The following is a 19,141-nucleotide window of genomic DNA, read 5'->3' as shown; positions in this document are numbered from 1 at the left end:
TGATCGTGACGCTGGCCTTGAGGTCCCCTCCCTGTCCTATCAGGACCACCAAAGCCCATCCCGAGGTTATCACTCTTCTGCCCTCTTGGGGCAAAACCTCAGGGTCCGTGACCCCTCTTGGCTCCCCCTCTCACCCTTGCCTCTCACCCCCTGGAACCGAACCTTGAACTTCGGCTCCGTGTCTTCAGCTCCATGTGAAGAAGACAAGAGCCTACCACGTCCCCTTCAGGTCCAGCCGCCATGAAAGAGTTGCCACCGCATCTTTATTGCATCTCCAAGTGAGGAACAGTGAATAACTTATTATACAAGGAACTCTCTCCTTTTGAGGACAACGCCCACTTACGGAACACAGGTGGTGACCGCAGCGCGAAGCTATTTACAGAAGCTGAGGAGCAAGGGGCTGAGGGAAGGGATGATTCTCCCGGCAAAGAGAAATCGGGGTCCTCCCTGCTAGTGAGATACAGAAGAGGGACCTCTGGTAAAGGGGAGCTTCAGTCTGGGGGTGGACAGCATGTTTGGGAGTGGTGACCTGTGAACTGGTGCTGGGGACCCACAGGGGCCCTGTGGTAGCACCAGAGAGACGAGAACGTTTAGTGTGACCTTCAGCCTCTCCCCCCCAGGCAAGGAGGGAGGGTGCCAGCAAGTTGGCTTCCAGGGTGGATTTCGGCAGGGACAGGCCTTGGCTGTGTTTGCTCAGATTTGCTGTCCTGCTCCGGGCCAAGCGGTCCTCGCAAAACCAGCCTTGAGTTAGAAGAACTGGTCTCCTCCAGCCAGTAAGCGGTCAGACGACCAGAGCTCTCACCACTTGGGAAGTGACTGGGCACAGCGAGGGGCACACCCTGAGTTTGCCTGCGACTCCCTCCCACTCAGAAGTCGGGTCCTAAGTATGGGACACAGGAAAACCCTGGAGCGCTGGGACCCGCCGTCCTGTTAGCCCCCAGCAACTCCAGAAGCGAAGGGAAGCTCTTCCCAAAGGGTTCGGTACAGTTTCCTTAGGCGGCTCCGGGTGTAGCCCCCCGCCCTTTGACCTCCCCCCTGGTTGGCTGACTTGCTGTGTTCGCCCCGCTCTTCCGAACAGCTAACTGCCGCCTGTCCTTCCTTCATAGCCATTGTAAGGGCTAGTTCGAGTCTGGGCCCGCGGAATGGAGAAATCCTTCGGGGAGGTCCGATTCTGAAAAGGAAGCAACCGGATGGTTAAACCCACTCCAATTCCCAGGTATTTCCACAGAGCTCCAATCTGGGCGGGAATCTAACCCTCCCCCTGAGGCCCTGCATTCCCGAGTCCTGCGCTAACCCGTGAGGCAGATCATGGGGAGAGGAGACATGTTACCCTTTCAAGGTGGCCTTCCAGGGGCCATGACAATGGCTACGGCCTGTGTTCCCAAAGGTCAGACATTCCGGGGGGGGGGGGGGGGGGGGGGGGGGGGGCAGGTAACGCTGCTGATGTAAAAGGAGAAAGAAACCATTTACCTGCAGCTGAAAATGGGTGGCGTAAGGAGCATAGAGCGTATCGCCTAGCTCTTCAAGGCCTGGAAGAGAGGGAGGGGGGGTTACAGCATTACCCCACCACCGCCTGCACCGTGCTCACCTCAGTACAGTCATGTATCCAAGCAGCCATCCCCCCAGTAGACCGCGAGTTGTATGGGGGGAGAGTCTGTCCCAAGCCCAGGGCCGGACACAAAGCAAGCACAATATTGGTTGAATAAATGAATAACCACCAACACAGGGTCACTAGGGAAGCGCCTTTCCAAAAACCTTCCCTGGCGGTGCACCTCAATCCCGGACCTCTTCAAAAGCACACTTGAAACAAGTCTTTTCAGATACAGAGCTGTCCCGGGGTGTCTGTTACCTAGAGTGAAGCTCACTACGGATTTACCCAAGAAAAACCATTTTTATTACTTTCTTTGGGAGGGGGCAGAACTGATGAGCAATTGTTTTCTAGGTATTTGGGGAACACGAGAGGGATGTAAACTCTGGAAAAGAAGAGTAAATGCACACAATTGTCGTGAATACAATTTAAAGCAACCCATTCGCCTGTTTCAGCTTACTGAAATTTCCCACCTAATTTACCCATTCAGTTTACTCCATGAACACCTCAAACACGTTCTCTGCGTTACTGCGGAGAATATGAGGATTAAGCAGACGGACTCCTGGCCGGAGGCTGGCACTGGAGAGCAAAGGATAGATGACGGCTACACAAATAGCTATGAAATGAGACAGACTCTGATAAGAGCATTTCAAAGTTCTACAGCGGGTAGGAGGGGTGGATAATGAGACTGGGCAACGTGTGCTCTGGAAAAGGTCAAGAGCAGGGCAGAAGGACATGCCTGGCGCCTGGACACACAGGCAGGGAACGGCACTGGGCGACTTGGTTTGTTTGGACTGAGGGCACAGCTTCCGTGGTTGTGGGGGTCTCGCTGGGAAAAGCCTCCCCGAGTAAATGCTGACCCGAGAGAGCCAGCGACGTATGCGAGCAGGAGATGTGGTAGCCAGGGAAGTATTTTAGGGGAGAGGAAGTGGACGGTGGCCTATAAAATGAATGGAAAGGAGGAGGAAAGGGAGGACTCGTAGCTAGGGGATGATAACAGGGAGTCGAGGAGCGCGGTGACAGAGTGACACCATGAGAATGGACAGGGGTGGATGGGTGCTAAAATGTCCCTCCCAGTCATCCCTGTTCCCCTTTGGTCTTCCAAGTGCCCAGGAGAGGAATCACAGTACTGTGAGAAGCACCAGGAGGCTTTGCACCTTGGGCTTCGAAAGCAGAGAAAACTGTTCGCTGCACCTAAGAACCAAGCCTTAGAGGCCCCTCGCTCCTGCCCCAAACCCATGCCCCCCAGAGATCAGTGTGTGAATCGATCCCTAGGACAAGGGCAGCCTCTAGCTATCAGCGTAGCCTCTTTTGGTTGTGAGAACAACAGAACACCTGGTGACTCATGACTTCAGGCAAGAGCAAAACCATTTGATTCTTTTATGTCAGGTACAATCTTCCCTCCCATGGGCCCAGAGACACACAGTAAGATGTGCCTGTGCAGGATAAATCAGAACTGTCAGTAACTTTATGGAGATTCCTGCTGGTTTGGGGTGAAAGGGCTTTCTCGCTCCCGCAAGGAATCATGGCTTGGCTTTCTGCATTCAAATCGATAAAGGCTTCATATTTCCAGAAGGAATGCCTAGCTATCTTCCATAAAGAACACAATCTCGCCTACTAGTCTCCAGGGATTTTTCTAATCATTCCTTTGCTCCATCTTATTTTGACTCAGAGAAACCCACGGGGTATCGTGTAGAAAGTACTAGATTAAGACTCCGGAGGCCAGCTTCTAGTTCTACTAGAACTCTAACCGGCTGGATGACCTTAAGCAAGATCTGAGCCTGTCTTGGGGACCCTGTCTATTCTGTCAGGGGTACGACCTGGATAATCTTGACTGTTCCTTAAGGTTACAATATCCTAGGATTCTCCCTAGTCATTCTACAAGAGGTTCTCACCCAGCCATGCTGTGTACCTTGAGTGATCTCCTCTTGAGAGTAGGCTCTGTTCTCCACACCATAGCTCTGCTTCATGAGCTGAGGTTTACAAAATGCATCCTCAACAGGGTAATCCATGGGGTTCCGTTGCTTCGTGAGCTGCTGAAACTCGGGCGCAACATAAGCCAACAGGAAGACCCAGCCATTGGCAACCAAGGCTGAGCTCAGGATGGTATCGTCCCACTCGGGGCCAACGGCAGAAATCAGGAGCAAAGTGATCCAAGTCACCCAGATGGCAATGGAGAGAACCATGGTGAGGAAGATGTGGACCCCGTGTCTCTTCCAGCCGGTGAAGGATCCACAGAAGATGAAGCAGGACGTGAGGAAGGTCAATGCCATCAAGAAGAGAACGTAGATGAGCAAGAGGACAAAGTCTTCGTTGCGCCGAGAGGCAGAAAGCTCAGAGAAGATGGCAACATTGGTCCTGTTCATGGTGAGGACGAGGTACTCAATAGCAATGACGTCCTGCACCAGGCTGCAGCCCACGGCCAGGCCCAGCATCACCAGCAAGGACAGGGGCTTCCACCCACGCACCAGCTTCATCAGGTTGAAAGCGTGAGCCAGGAGGCAGGAGAAGCAGAGGGAGAAGAGGACGCCGAAGAGGAAGAAGCGGGTGGGCCCCGTGCTGCCATCAAGTTGGATGATGAAAGCAAAGGTGAGGCCGAAGACACCCAGCACGCCCAGCAGGAAGAGAAACTGGGTCGGGAGCGCTTTCCGCCTGTTGGAGTCCTGCACCCTGCAGACGAGGGTCAGGAGACCGAGCATGAAGGCCACCGAAGTCACGGCCCCCACTGCAGCCACCGCTTCTAGGACGATGCCCCAGATTTGAGTGGTGTCACAAAGTCTGTGGTACTTGGCCTCCAGGCTTGAGCGGCAACCCTTAGGGGATGCTGTGGCCATTCTGGTCCTGCATAAAAGCAAAGTTGGAGGGAAGGGAGGTGAGTCTCCTAATGGGCGGCCACAGGGGACCCGAAAGATTAGGAAAACCTTTTGTATATTTGGCCAGGGTTTTGCCTCTGAACTTGCTACATTAGATGAAGCTACTAACTTTTCTCCACCTCTCGTGGCAAATTCTAAAAACTGATGGAGGAAAAAACCAAGCCTCCCTACAATTAAACTCTACTAATATGTACCCTGAAGGCAGGGGATCGGTGCCCCGCTGAGGAATTTCAGGGTCTCATTTCGAAAAATATGTCACAAATACCTTGCCAAGCTTCCTGATACTTGTGGCTAGTATTTTCTCAGGAATTATTGAACATGGAAATCTCTGAGCTTAAAGGTTTAATCGTAATTTATCAGTCTCAAGGTCTTCTCCACCTTTGCCTCTGTTCCAGACATTTGTAAGCATCTCATTCTTTCACGGTGAAGAGGCGTTATCTGAACTGCAGATTTCTCTACAGAAAGAGAAGATGGACTTCACTACAACCAGATCCTCAATTTCAGCTCTGCTGTCACATATTAGAAGGGTTTTCCCCCGCCTCAAGGTTTATAAGGACGGCTCTACTCATTCCAAAAGGTGACAGAAAGAGTCTTCTCTGTCAGAAAGAGTTCTTTAGTAACTATCTCGAAGGAGAGAAGTCTTGGAGGACACAAAAACACAGTGGATAATCCGATGAAAAATATTACGAATGCTCATTTTCACTGTGGATCAGAAACTCTTCTAATCACCTTTCATATATACTAGTTCAATTTCAAAGCAGTTCTATGAGCTAAAAAAAAAAAATAAAAAAAAAAAAATTAGCCCTATATCACCGATGAGAAAACTGAGTCAGAGACAGGTCAAGTTACTTGCCCAACATCATACAGGGAAGAAATGGCAGAAGCAGAATTTGAATATAGGTCAAATTCAAATTCTAGGATCCATGCTCCCAACTACTGCAGGTACCACCTCTCAAGTGAGTTCTAGTTGGCCTTCAATGCAATCTGACATATTCTCATTTTCTCTGTCTCTCTCTTACATCCTCCCCTTTTTCTTCCTCATTAGATGCCCCATAAACCAGCTCTGTTTATGGTCTTGATTCCACTTAGTTCAGCCCCACACAGGCTAGGCGCTCCTGGGGGAAAGATGATCCACAAAGCAGGTAATCTGCTTTGGACTCAAGGACAATCAGAGTTGACTGGCTATATAGCAGATTACTTCCTATGTATCTCTCCTTGATCTCCCAGGTCTGCTTCCTTCTCTGCTCCCACAACCTTCATGTCAATTTCAGACCCAGCGGATTCTCCAAACCCCATGAAATCTAATTCCTAAGAATTCGGGGCACTCTGGGAAGATAAATTGGGAAATCGGAAGAGAGAAGGAGTTTGTACATTTCCCCAAAATGTATGGCTCTCAAACTCCAAAGTCAATGTCAGGTAAGATGTTGAAATTCAAAAGTGCTAAGGCTTTAAAGTTTATCAACAAGCTTTTTTTCTGAATTACCTGGCTGTTTATTAGTTTCTAAGACACCGTTACTTTTGTTTTGTTGTATGCTATCTGTGCATGATTTGTTGTTGTTGTTGTTTTGGGTTTAGTTTTTCTTTTCCTGATAGGATTGCTCACTCAACAGTGAAGAGTCCTGAACTGACTAGAAGAGAAATATGGTTAGGGCAGGGGGCAGCGAGCAAGGGAAAGAGGTAGGGGAAGGGAAAGCTCACTGAGAACCCCTCCACAGAAAATCACCAGTGAAAGATCTCAGTTTCCTGTAATGCCAAATAGGGAGAGACTGTGAAGAAAGGAATTGAAAGAAACAAAACCACTGGGATCAGGAAGCAGGAAACGGTATAAAATATCTGCCAGATCCTGCTTCTTTCCTTGTAGCAGAAGAAACAGCTCAGAATTTCATCACCACATGCCCATACACGCTTATAGACAAGACTTCTCTGGCCCTTCATGGGTCTATGGGATGTTGTGATCAACCCAGCAGAAAACCACCACCCTCCCTTCTTCCATCATATGTCTTCATGATCAAACCACAAGTCAGAGAACAGCACAGCGGGATACAGAGCAGGCCACTCTTCACTGACTGTCCAGGGCAAATGAGCATCTTACTCAGTGTAGACAGAATTCAAACACCTGCTCCCCTTAAAGATAACAAAATCTGGGGGTGCCTGGGTAGCTCAGCCGGTTGAGCATCTGACTCTTGATTTCAGCTCAGGTCATGATCCCAGGGTCATAGGATCAAGCCCCACATCAGGCTCCATACTGATTGTGGAGCCTGCTTGAGAGTCTCTCTCTCTCTCTCTCTCTCTCTCTCTCTCTCTCAGCCCTCTCTTCCACTTGCATTTTTTCTCTCTCTAAAAATAAATAAAAATGAAAAAATAAAATAATATTTTAAAAAGATATAAAATCTGCATTTCAATTAGATGAGACAGGACTCGCCCTAGCATTGTTTTATTCACATAGCAGTTGGGGGGAAAAATTGTATGTGTGTGTATATATGTGTGTGTGTGTGTGTGTGTGTGTGTGTGTATTATATATATATATGTGTGTATATATATATGCAATATAACATATTTATGTATGTGAATATTATGTATATGTTAGAATAATATAGGTGTGGTGTGTTAGAATAAAATAACGTAAGTAATTCACCTAAGTAAGTTACAGCTTAAATCTATCTTCCTAACTTTTTCATGAAATCTGGCTCACCAAGCCTAACTTTGTATTGTACACTCGAGTAGTATTTCCTGAGCACCACCAAGCACCAATCGCTATTCCAGGCAGTCAGTGGTAAAGGGGGAAGCAGAAGAGACAGACAGACGTAACCTGCCACTACTGCCACAGGCTTCCCGTGGCCTTTCCTCACCAGGGGTCTGACACTGCACTCTGCCCCACGGAAATTACACCGCAGTCACCCCTACTGCGCAGAGCACAGAGCAAAGCGTGGGTCACGTTCTACCTCTTCAGGGCAGTGCAGAATGAGAAACAGGAGCAAGAAGGAAGGCGACTGAGCTTAGATACAGGCAACTACTGAAATACAAGGACCTGAAGTCTGATCTGCCTTGCGTACGAATGTCCACTCCGCGGTGGTAGGGGGTAGGCGTGCAGACAGCGCTTGCTGGTCCACACCGTGAATACGGAAGAGGAAGTACCCCCGTTGAGTTCAAACACGGTGCGCACAAGGGAAGGGACCCAGGCCGGGCGCATCTCATCCTCCCTCACCTTCTCCCCTCCTCTGGATCAGTCAGAAGGGCGGTGTCCAGCAAGAAAGGTACCTCACCCTCCCCACCCTGCCCTGCAACTGTCCCTTCCCCACCTTTCAAGAGGAGTCATCATAATCACAGAAAAACTATAAAGGACTTTGGGCCTGATGAGGTCTTGTCAGAGACCCGACGAGGCGTTTGCCTGAAGGGCGCCTGTGGTGCTGGACAGAGGAGCAGTGAGGCGGAAACCTCCTGCCCCCAGCTTGGAGCCCCAGGCCCTTCCTTTCTGGTGGCAGCTGAGGGGGGTGAGGGAGGGTGGGTAGGGAGGTGTTGTATGGGGGTCTCCTGGCCTCCACAGACCAGGGTCCTACAAGAGCAATGGGCCATGGGTGTGGAGAGGGCAGGAAACCCAATGTCCCTCAACTTCACCTCTACCTCCCACCCCCAATCATGCATGGGAGATGGAGAAACAGTCCCTGGAGCGCCTTTAAAACACTGCTTTTAAAGAAATGTTGAAATTGTCAAGCATACTCACAAATAAAGAATAATATGGTGGAGGCCCCTTGGACTCATCACTTGGTTTCACAAATTACCAATATATGGCCAAGTTCGCTTCGTCTACATCCCCACCTCACTCACTAGATTTTTTCTTAAGTTTAATTATTTACTTTGGAGGAGCGGGGAGAGTAGGGGCAGAGAGACAGAGGGAGAGAGAGAACTCCAGATAGGCTCTTTGCTGTGAGCTCAGAGCCCAACGTGGGGCTCGAACACACAAACCCTGAGGTCATGACCCGAGCTGAAATCAAGAGTCAGACACTTAACCAACTGACTCACCCAGGTGCCCCTCACTAGATTTGTAAAATTTTTATCTATCCATTTATTTTAAGGTAGGCTCTACATCCAGCATGGGGCTTGAACCCCCAACCCTGAGAACAAGAGTCCCATGATCTACTGACCTGAGCCAGCCAGGCACCCCTCGCTAGATTAGTTTTAAGCAAACCGCAGACATCATATCCTTTTATACTTAAACACTTCACGTATCTCAAAAAGATGAAACTCCTTTTTAACTTAACCACGTTTTAAAAATTAACAATAACCCTTTGATATCAACTATCCAGTTAGGGTTCATATTTCCCAACTCTGTCACAACTGTCTTTTTAAAATTTTTCTTAGTAAATACGCATTTATCTGAGTGACTAAGTTTTTTGGAATTATCCTCACTTCACCTCTGTGAGCCCTCCCCCACCTCTTCCCCCGCACGACAGGCGCTGCACAATGGGTCTAAAGTGTCCTAAGTACTTTGAATTTGGTCAGAGGAAAATAAAACTCACTGGACCCATTAACAAGCAGCTCTGTACGGAGAAGGCGCCGTGTCACCCAGGGAGTGGCTCAGATGAGGAAAAGACACCAGGAAGGCGACTGGGGGAAAGGACAGGGTTCTGAGAAGCTATAGAAGACTTCTAGAAAGCAAGGCTTGAGGGGACAAGGGGAACAATAAGCATTTGGGAATATAAAGTGCTAAGGAGCTAGAGAAACTAGCCTTGGAGAGGAAACTCAGGGCTGGAGCAAGAAAGGAGAAAATGAAATGAGACCAGGGGTTACCCGGCCATCGTTTGTAACCCAAGTCAGGAGAGATTTGGGGTCCCGTCAAGAAAAGACTACCTCCTACAAAGACCAAATGGGGGCTGCAGGAAGTCATTCCTCTTGGACAGCTCTGAACGGGGAGAGAAAGTCTCACCGCTAACTCATTCTCGGCATGGGTGAGGCATGCTCTTAGGCGCTCTGCCCATTTACCCCTCACAGCCACCTTCCGCTATAGCTCATACCCTCGTTATCCCGTCCTCCAACTGCTGCCACTGAGACACAAGCCAGCTGAGTCCCCAAAGTCACACAGCTAGGACGTGGCAGGGCCAAGTGAATCCAATTCTGAATTCAAACCAGAATTCTAACTCCAGTGTTATACCCATAGCGCCCTATGTCTGGTAAGAATTTTAAAGCCAGGGGGCACCTGCCATTGGAAATGTGGGGGGGGGGGTGACTCCATCAGCACTCAGGCAACGCGTTAGCTTTGAGCACGGGTGAAATCTGCAGCAGGCAGGGCAAGAGAGAAGGCCGTGGGAGAGAAGAGAGAGGGCAGGAGGTAGCACAGGGGGGCTCCCGTTGGTGAACCCAAGGCAGAGGCACCAAAAGCCAACTTGAGGTCCATCTCAGAGCTGGGAGATGGCCTGAGAAATCCCTATATTAGCAAACCCAACATTTGTGTCCTGCGATTACAGCTCTTCAGTGTCTCTTGAATATTCCACTCCTCTGAGCCCTAAGGCTGTCCCCTTCACCTGGACCACTTCAGAAGACCCACCTCCCCTCACTCCCCAGGCCTGCCCTCTCTGAGCCACTCTATTGGCATGGGGGGGGGCAGAGGGGGAGCCATCATCCTGCATAAAAAGTGTAAGGCTCTGCATCCTCAGCCCCGGCTTGTGCTTCGTACCATAGCCCTTTGCACGCGGCCCTGCAATACCTATTGGTAAGTCCGTGTATTCTTCTAGATTGAAAGGCTCTTTGATGGCCGGGACTGAGTTGGTAAATGTTTCTCCCCAGTCTCTAACCTGATACATGGTAATTGCCTAACTAGGATGGATGAGAGTGCGCAGGGATAGAAGTGGAGTCCGGTGGGAAAGGAGGGGCTGCTCGGGGATGGGGTGGGTTGGGTGAGTCGTACCTAGCTTCCTTGCTAGCTCCCTGTTCACTGTCCTGAGTCCCAGTCTCCCTTTCTCCCATCCTCCTCCTCATGTGGGCTGTGTAAAACACACTTCGGGTCCCAGGCTAGGGGCTCTGGGCCCTGTCTGGAACCATGCTCCTTTCTAAGTGACTCCAGTTGTCTCCCAGGAAAGCATGAATTCTGAGATTCCCCAGGAAGCAGAGAGGATTTACTAGATTCCAGTCCTACGTTCCCACCCAACTCCCTGATGACTAAACCCTGTACTTTGCAGCCACATGGTACAGTTTTGGTGTGTGTAGCCTCTGACCTGGGACACAGGGAAGGGCTTTGAGTCATAAGGGTGAGACCCCCTTCACTTATTACAGCTGCTAACTAAGCTAACCACTCATGGTCCAATAATCCAACAACGCTGCCCTAAACCCTTCTGGAATGAGTCAGGGTGTGAAAGGAAAAAAAAAAAGTTAAAAAGAAAAAAGAGAGGGGAAAGGGAGAAAGAAAGGAAGAAGAGGAAGAGGTGCTAGGGAAGAAAGGAGGGAAGGAGAGAAGGGAGGAAGGGGGAGGCAAGGAGTCACTTTCTGGGCTCAAGTCCAAGCCCTGTCTTCACCTCGCCCCTTTAGAGAGAAGGGCTTTCAGCTGCTTCCTGTGTGGACACTATCTCCAGGAACCTCCCTCCCCTCCTCTGTAAAATGAGGGTGGGGTGCTGAACTTGATGGTGTGAGTTCATCCAACTTCACTGTTCATCCCTCTAGAAAGCTCCTTTTAGACCATTGCCAAATCTCTTTCTCCCTCCCCCTCATTCTTCTCCTTGCCCCACCTCCTGTCGTTAAAAGAACATGCCCTCCCAACTCCTAGCCGAACCCCAAAACAGGACTGGAGGTGACTAAGGGTCAGAGCACAGGCCAAGCAAGGAGAGGGCCACCAGGCAGAGGCCACTTGTAGGACAACAGAGGCTCCACCAGGTAGTGGAGCAATACTGACCTTAGACCTGGGTCTGCTCTTGACAGACCTAAAGCCCCAACTGGTACCCAAGGACAAATGCCAGCACGGGTGAGTCCCCCAGCTTCCCCGACACTCCTCTCCTCTCTTCCCAGGGGGGCCAGGGAGGGTCTAGAGCTCTTGATGCCCAGACCTGGAAGGTTGCCCAAGCTGGTGGCCGGCGCCACGCCCCTCTCCGCCCTGCCCCACAGTATCTGAACATGAATAACCTGGGGCCCAGAGCTCGCCAAAGCCGATCTTATCATCTTCCTCCTTATGAGGCATATCTCATTCTGTCATCTGAAAATGAAGAAGACAATACCTACCTCTTAGCACTGCCTCGGGAGTGATACCAAATAACTTAAGTGTTTGTTGAAGCTGAGGCTCCGCATACCTGAGCCAGGAAAATGTGTGATTTTGTAGCATTTTAATTTTCTCTCTTTTTCTTGAACTGCCTCATTCAATATATTGTAAGAGTCACAATATAATTATGAATGAAAATAATGATGGCTACTTCCGCATCCTGAGTCCCCCGGAGAGCCTGGCACCATGCTGAGTGTTTACGTTTTTGTATGTATTCTCTCTTTTACGTGTTTTTACATCTATCGCTTCATTGACTATTCCTACAACCCATTTTATAGGTGACAAGACAGACTCTTAGAAGTTACATGTTCAGTATCACATAGATGTGAAGACTATCCCTTCATGAGTGGCCTTAATCATAATGTAATTTTTCATTTCCTCTTGAAATCATTGTTAGGAACTCTGAAGCTTTGCCCCCAACTCCTACCATTCTCCACTTAAATCGGCTCTGAGAAGTCTCCACAGTGAGCAATACTAACACTTGATCAACACACATTTAAATGCCTGCCCTGTGGGGCTCCTGGGTGGCTCAGTCGGTTAAGTGTCCCACTTTGGCTCAGATCATAATCTTACAGTTCATGGGTTCAAGTCCCGCATCAGACTCTGTGCTAGCAGCTCAGAGCCTGGAGCCTGCTTCAGATTCTGTGTCTCTCTCACTCTCAAAAATAAACATTAAAAAATTTTAAATGCCTAAAAATAAATGTATTAGGTACTGTGCTAAGTGTACGAGTCACACAGACCAAAAGTATGTCTGCTGCCCCGGAAGGGCCAACTGAGTCACACTGACATACAAAAAAGGAGTTACAGGGTGCACAGAGAATGCTACGTGCACACAGAAAACAGTGGCCCATTCTACCTAATGGGATTTTTTTTTAATGCTACAGAGATGAGGGAGGTGAGGCATCAAAAATGAGCAGCGAATAGTGGGAGACTTTTAGGAAGATAGAAGACAGAGGGCTTGGGGAATGAAGGGGTCCAGGCTAATTCCCAGATTTCTGGCTTAGGCAACTGAATGGAGCCTAGAAAAGCAGGCAGTTGAGGACCGATGCCAAGCGTGGCTGTGGGGAATCTAAGATGACTACGGGACATACAGCTGGAGGCATCCAGAAAGGACAACACAGAGTCCTCCTGAGGGTTTACTCTGGGCCACACACTGCTTCGTTCCCACAACAACCCTATTAATTTGTCCCCTTTCTAAGGCACAGAGAAATTAAAATGCCCAAGATCTCATGGCACTTACAAGCCAGGCTCCAGGACACCAGGTTGTGCCGACCCCCTCTGCACTCAGACATGTGAGTTTGATGCTCTGGAGAGGTTTAGGCTGTAAGCAAGAGTGGGCCTAGAGGAGGTATCTGAAGCCTTGGAAGGAAAACCAGATCACACAGTGAACAAGTATGGTGGGTAGGGGGCCAAGGACAGAACCATGGGAATACCATCTCTTCAGCGCAGGAGTGGACAAAAGATGGTTCAAAACTTGATCAGGGATTGGGGTGCCTGGGTGGCTCAGTTGGTTGAGCATCTAACTCCTGATTTCCGCTCAGGTCACAATCCCAGGGTTGTGGGATCAAGCCCTGTGTTGGGCTCCATGCCAAGTGTGGAGCCTGCTTAAGATTCTCTCTCCATCTGCCCCTCTCCCCTGCTCATTCTCTCTCTAAAATTAAAAACAAAATTTTTGTTAGCGATCAGAGGTTGGTAAAAAATAATCATCATAATAAGCCTTAGTGGACTGGTTTCCCAGAAGCCAAGGAGCAGTGGGAAGGGAAGGGAAGGGAAGGGAAGGGGAGGGAAAGGAAGGGAAGGGAAGGGAAGGGAAAGGAGAAAGAAAGAAAGAAAAGAAAGAAAGAAAGAAAGGAAGAAAGAAAGAAAGAAAGAAAGAAAGAAAGAAAGAAGGAAGGAAGGAAGGAAGGAAGGAAGGAAGGAAGGAAGGAAGGAAGGAAGGAAGGTAGGTAGGTGGTGTGTAAGGGGAACACAGAAGGGAAGTCCTGGGAAGGGATCTTTGGATTAACATATTAGCTCCTTTTTGTCTGTTATAACAGATTCCAGAGCATCATGGCTTTTCTCCAACTGATCCTCCCAACACTGCCTGACTCCCCTCCCCCCCTCCATGCAAGGCAAGCCAATCTTCCAAGAGTATTTCTATCCCAAGGGGAATTGTGACAAAATCATGTTTTTTGCCTCAGCACGTGCATTGTTCTCCCAACCAGAAAGACCCTTCCCCTCCTCTTCACATCCCCTTGACCATACCGCTTTGAAATGTAACTCAAAACTTATCTCGATCTCAAGGCTTTGAAAAATCATTAGTCCCATCTCATTCTGAATGTATGGGTCTCTTCGTAGTTTTTAAGATTAAGTATTTCTTGGTACTCAAGTCTTTCCAAATATATGTTTTATACTATACATTAATATCAATGCTGACTCAACTATGAGAAAATGAGCTTCTAAAAAGAAACAGAGCAAACTTTCTATCTGTTGGTATCCTCCTCCCTATATGCTTTTCACAGTGGTTGCTGAGCAAATGTTTTGGACTCAGACTGGCCGCTGAATATTTACTCAAAGTGAGTTATTTATTAGCAAGTGTGAGTAATGGGGAAGAAAAATTTTTGAAGATGAACATGGGCTGATGCTTATCCTCATATTTTTATCTAGACTGAGTTCTAAGACAAGGGTGGAGTCCTGCAGGAATTTCTCTGTCTTTGATGATGGATTCATTATAAATGGAAAGTGTCTGCAGGGAAACATCCAGGATCTCCTGTTCTGGGAAGTTATCCTAATTGTGATGACATAAAAGTGATTATGGCATCAGCTTATGAATAACCTCTGAATAACATCACTGAATTGAGTTTCTTTGGTCGTAACTGAGAGAAAATAAGTTACCACCTTAAGCAGATCTAAACAAGTATAACTACAGTGTATATCCCAGTTTCTTTACTTTCCGGTAGTTCCCTGGGGGCATTACATACCATCTTCCTCCACTCTAAACAAAGCATATGATCTTTAGATTATTGTGAAATAAATTGTTGTAATATAATGTACTAGAAATCCTTAAAAGAAAATAAGATTTTGAGTGAAACTTCCAAATATTTTAGACCCAGGATTTTAAGAAATAAAATTTCCAGCGGCACCTGGGTGGCTCAGTTGGTTAAGCAGACGACTTCAGCTCAGGTCATGATCTCGCGGTCATGGGTTCGAGCCCCACGTCGGGCTCTCTGTTGACAGCCAGCTCAGAGCCTGGAGCCTGTTTCAGATTCTGTATCTCCCTCTTTCTCTGACCTTCCCCTGCTCACTCTGTCTGTCTCTCTCTCTCTCAGAAATAAATAAAACATTAAAAAAATTTTTAAAAAAAGAAATAAAATTTCCAGAAAATAAGGGAATAAAGTAAAGTCCATACTGGTATACCAGCTCACAGCTCTCAAGATGCCTTCTTTTAAATATTTTATATACAAAAATAACATACTCATGTTCAATCCAACAAGTCCCAAGTGAAACTTATCATCTTTTCTTACAAGCCTGTATTTCTAAGCCCTGAGAATAGCACGACCATTCACTAAGCACCCTACTCTATCTAAAGATACAATATAGACTACCTAATATGGGAAAAGATAGAGCAGACCATGTGGCCCAAAATTATATGGCAATATCAAGCAAAAGTATTACAATAAGTGTAAATGGTAACTTTTTCATTTTGAAAAAAGACTAAATTAAGCTATACTATACCTATAAAAACATCACCCAAAACCACGGACTCAGAAATGAAACCAAAGGAAGCATGTAAATAAACACAAAAATAAGCAAAAAGAAAGTGTTTATTTAGCAGGTATTATGTATCAAGTACAAAATTAAATAGCTTGCTGAAGGTAAGAAAAGTAAGTAAAGCTGAAGTATTCATATCACACAAAGTTTAGTTAAGACAAAAAGCTATTATAGGGACCAAAAAGCTTTTTTTAATTAAAAAAATTGATAATACTTAGGGATACTCCACATTGAAGATACAACTATCATAAACTTTTATGCACTAAATAACATAGCACCAAAATACATAAAACAAAAACTACTGGAAATACAAGGAGAAATCAAAAGAAACACTATCGTTATAGATTTTAATACTTCTAGGAGACTTTAATATTCTTTATCAGTCTTCAGCAGATGAAATAGAAGAGTAATAATATGGTAACTTTTTTTAAATGTTCTATGGATACTTTAATTGAAATATGCTCTATGTTCTTATCTTATTAAATCTCCATTGTTAATCATATAATTCAGATCTTCTGTATCAGTGATCTGCAAACATGTTTTGTAAAGATCCAAATAATAAGTAGTTTAGGGTTTGCAGGGCTGAAAGCAGCCATAGATAATGTGTAAAAAAAAATGAGCATGGCTGTGTTCCAATAAAACTTTATTTACAAAAAGAGGCAGTGAGCTGTGTTTGGCCATAGAACTAGTTTACCAATCCCTGCTCTATATGGTTGCTTCTATTTAAATAATTATGAAATATTTACAAAAACAGCATGTTTTAAGCCACACAAAAAAATCTGAAATTCTAAAATAAGAAGTATACAGGTTATATATTCTGGTCACAAAACAATAAACACAGAAGTAAAAGTAGAAACACACCAAACTGCTCTGAAAATCTGAGACCCCTCGAGGGAAAATCCTATTCAATTCATTGTTTTTTAAGGTCCTAATATACCAGCACATCATTTCCTGCCCATTTCCTCAGCTCAGTCTGGGTTTTAAACAGAAGCAGACCTGAAGACAAACTTCCAAAATGGGAAGAATGAAATCACAGTCAAAAGGGGCGCCTGGGTGGCTTAGTCGGTTAAGCGTCCGACTTTCGCTTAGGTCATGATCTCGCGGTTCGTGGGTTCGAGCCCCGCGTCGGGCTCTGTGCTGACTGCCAGCTCAGAGCCTGGAGCCTGTTTCAGTCTGTGACTCCCTCTCTCTCTGACCCTCCCCTGCTCACGCTGTCTCTCTCTCTCTCTCCTAGAAATAAATAATTTAAAAAAAAAAAAGAAATCACAGTCAAAATTCATCTTCAATGTTCACTAAGTAGTGGAATACTAAGAAGCAGACGCCGAAGAGGATTCCCAAAGGGACACATGCAGACACAGAGGGGCTAGAATCTCAGCCCTGGGAAGGAGCTGGGGGCCTTCCCCAGACCCCTTAGGAGGAACTCAAGGCCCAGGCCCTGGCCTTCTCACAGCAGCAGGGTCCCCGCAGAGCCAGGATGAGAAGAAACCAGTCTTCTGACTCAAGACTGAGTCCTGCACTTCCCAGGAATGTCGTGCTCATTCCTATCTGCCCTCTTCGCACACATCTCACCATATCCTCAGAGGAGCCTTTCTATTTCCCAGGTAACGCCCCTGCTGACTCTTCCTTTCTCAGTCATTCCTTCCCTCTCCTAGGGATAGCCAGCACACAGACCTGGAAGGGGGAGATCTGACCCCCATCTTCACTCTCCGCATGGGTCCCAGCCCAATGTATCTGAGGTGGTTCAAGTACTGCCCTTCAGAAATGGGCCCACATTGGTGGCTGATTCAACTGAACCCTTCAACAGGTATGGCCTTTACAAATGCTCAAGGAGAAAAATCAGCCTGCAAAGAAGCCAGGAACAGAAAATCCTTCCAATTCTTTGGTCCCGAGCAGGCCTTCTCTATTACTAGCCCTTCGTTCCCCCCGTGGATGTTTAAGGGAGTATCCTGGACAGCTTTACGGCCATACCTGGGTTCTATCTAGTTGGATATTGGATATTCAACTTCTATCACCCCAAGATCCCTGAGCAACTCAAAGGACAGCCAGGGAAGGAGAGCTGTGGGGATGACAGCCTGACACTCTCATCAAGAGAAGGGGTGGCTTCTCCGATCTACTTCCCAAAATTCGGAAGGGCACGCTTGTTGCGTAAGGACAACACAAATCAAAACTTTTCAGCACCTGAGTGAAGCAGCTGTCACCATCTCCCTCCCCCCACATCCCCCCACCCCCAATCCCCACCCCTATCCACCCCCAATCCCTTCCCCCAAAATCGGCCTCCTTTTCTCTTCCCAAGTGTGATCCCCAAACTGCTCACGTGCCCAGCCAGGATTCCACCTGCTAAGAGTTTGTAAACGTGTCTGAGCACAAATATTATCCTGACTCTATTTTTGCTCTCCACCTCTTTCCTAGCCTGAGCTCAAGCGCGGGGGGGGACTTCTGGGTTCAGTTAACTAAACTAGAGAAATTCCTTTCTCGGGATGTTTTTCTCGCAGCCAGCTGTAGTCCATTACCAGGAGTTCTCTCTTCTTGTATCCCACCCCTCCCGACGCCGCACTGCCCCGAGGATTTGAATCCGGAGGCAGAGCGCGCCCCGGGCTGCGCGCGCTTCACTCACCGTTCCGCGGCTGCGGCGCGCGAACCTGGGCTGTTGGCTTCGCGCGTCGGAGGCGGCCCCGGAGTCCCGAGCAGCCGGGAAGCCCGCAGGCGGCGATCCCGCCCTCGCAGCGCGGGGCTGTTATAAAGGCAACGGTCGCCGGAGGGAGGGGACAAGCGAGGGGGTGAGCAGAGGGACTCGGGGCGGGAGAGGGTCAGGGGAGAGGACACGCCTATTCCAGTTCCGCGGCGCTGCATGCTGTTATGAAAATAAAGTCCCCGTGCCAGGGAATGAACCAAACGCCGCCTGACGTCAGCGGCACAGTCACCCTTGAAGGGGGGGGGGGGCGGGGAGATGGACAGAAGGAACCACCCGGACCCCGCCTAACGCATCCAAACTGCTGCGGGACGCGCGCACAGGCGGGTCCCAAGGCCAGGGGGGAAAGTGGCCAGAGGGGACCGCTCGGTAACGTCCCGCAAGCCGTGACGTCCGGGACGGGGGTGGGGGACAGCCACACCCGCCCTCCCCGCGGGGCGCTCCCCTCGGCCGAGGACCCGGGGCGGGTCGTGGCGCCTGTGTTAGATCCTGGGTCCCACGGCCGCCGCGTGCGCGCGCGCGCTCGTAAATAGGAAGGAGAGCTACCTGCAGGTGGCCCTTCCTCTCCTGCTGCGGGAGAAGTCCGATTTCCTCACCTTTCTCCGTGGCTCAGCCTGTCACTCTCCCCCAGCAGTGCAGGATGGGAAGCCAGGCGAGGGCAAGAGGTGACGGGTCGAAACCAGGGAAGCTTCCTTGGGGACCCAGAGCCAGCTCCGCAAACTCCCGTCTGTCGAACTGTCCCTCAAAGAGCACCATTCCCGCCGTCCCGGGGTGGAGACCTCACTATCTCCGTACTTCCCTAACGACCTCTCTAAAAGCCTTGACAATGCAGGTTGATGAGAATGGGGATGCCAGATAAAATTATGAAATAAAGGAATTTGCCTTTGGTGCCTGGTTCCCCCTCCCTCGCTGCCCACTCCTCTGCCGTTATCAAGCCAATCCTACTGAAACTTGCCTTTGTTTACTTGTCAAACAATCCTTGAGTGGCTGCCCCTCGGTGT

General features: G+C 48.4%; 1 protein-coding gene across 3 annotated transcripts; it reads right to left on the bottom strand.

Moving 5' to 3' along the window:
* Window positions 1-243: 243 nt before the first annotated feature.
* GPRC5A (G protein-coupled receptor class C group 5 member A) lies at window positions 244-18,295 on the bottom strand. 3 transcript variants are annotated; one of them, XM_039239915.1, is made up of 4 exons: window positions 18,066-18,295; window positions 3,501-4,429; window positions 1,471-1,529; window positions 244-1,171 (listed from the first exon to the last, which is right to left on the bottom strand). In XM_039239915.1, exons 2-4 carry the CDS (start codon window positions 4,420-4,422, stop codon window positions 1,079-1,081), a joined length of 1,074 nt encoding a protein of 357 aa, XP_039095846.1. In that variant the 5' UTR covers window positions 4,423-4,429; window positions 18,066-18,295; the 3' UTR covers window positions 244-1,078. The 3 variants fall into 3 exon arrangements, with proteins under 3 accessions (XP_039095846.1, XP_039095847.1, XP_039095848.1); XM_039239916.1 differs by lacking the exon at window positions 18,066-18,295 and adding an exon at window positions 11,342-11,460; XM_039239917.1 differs by having other exon boundaries at window positions 1,080-1,171; window positions 3,484-4,429.
* Window positions 18,296-19,141: the final 846 nt, after the last annotated feature.

The sequence above is a fragment of the Hyaena hyaena genome, unplaced genomic scaffold, assembly GCF_003009895.1.
Source record: "Hyaena hyaena isolate Hyena2069 unplaced genomic scaffold, ASM300989v1 scaffold_164, whole genome shotgun sequence".
NCBI lineage: Eukaryota > Metazoa > Chordata > Mammalia > Carnivora > Hyaenidae > Hyaena > Hyaena hyaena.
Note: the sequence above shows the minus strand (reverse complement) of the source record. Positions and strands in the feature narration are given on the sequence as shown.

What these genes read in the sequence shown, in the direction of transcription:
- GPRC5A (XM_039239915.1), bottom strand. Translation starts at nt 4,422, where the DNA reads ATGGCCACAGCATCCCCTAAGGGTTGCCGCTCAAGCCTGGAGGCCAAG. An exon ending in TCAAGAGGAGATCACTCAAG is followed by an intron (nt 1,530 to 3,500) that starts GTACACAGCATG and finishes CCTCTCTTCCAG; the next exon opens with GCCTTGAAGAGCTAGGCGAT. An exon ending in CCACCCATTTTCAGCTGCAG is followed by an intron (nt 1,172 to 1,470) that starts GTAAATGGTTTC and finishes CTTCCTTTTCAG; the next exon opens with AATCGGACCTCCCCGAAGGA.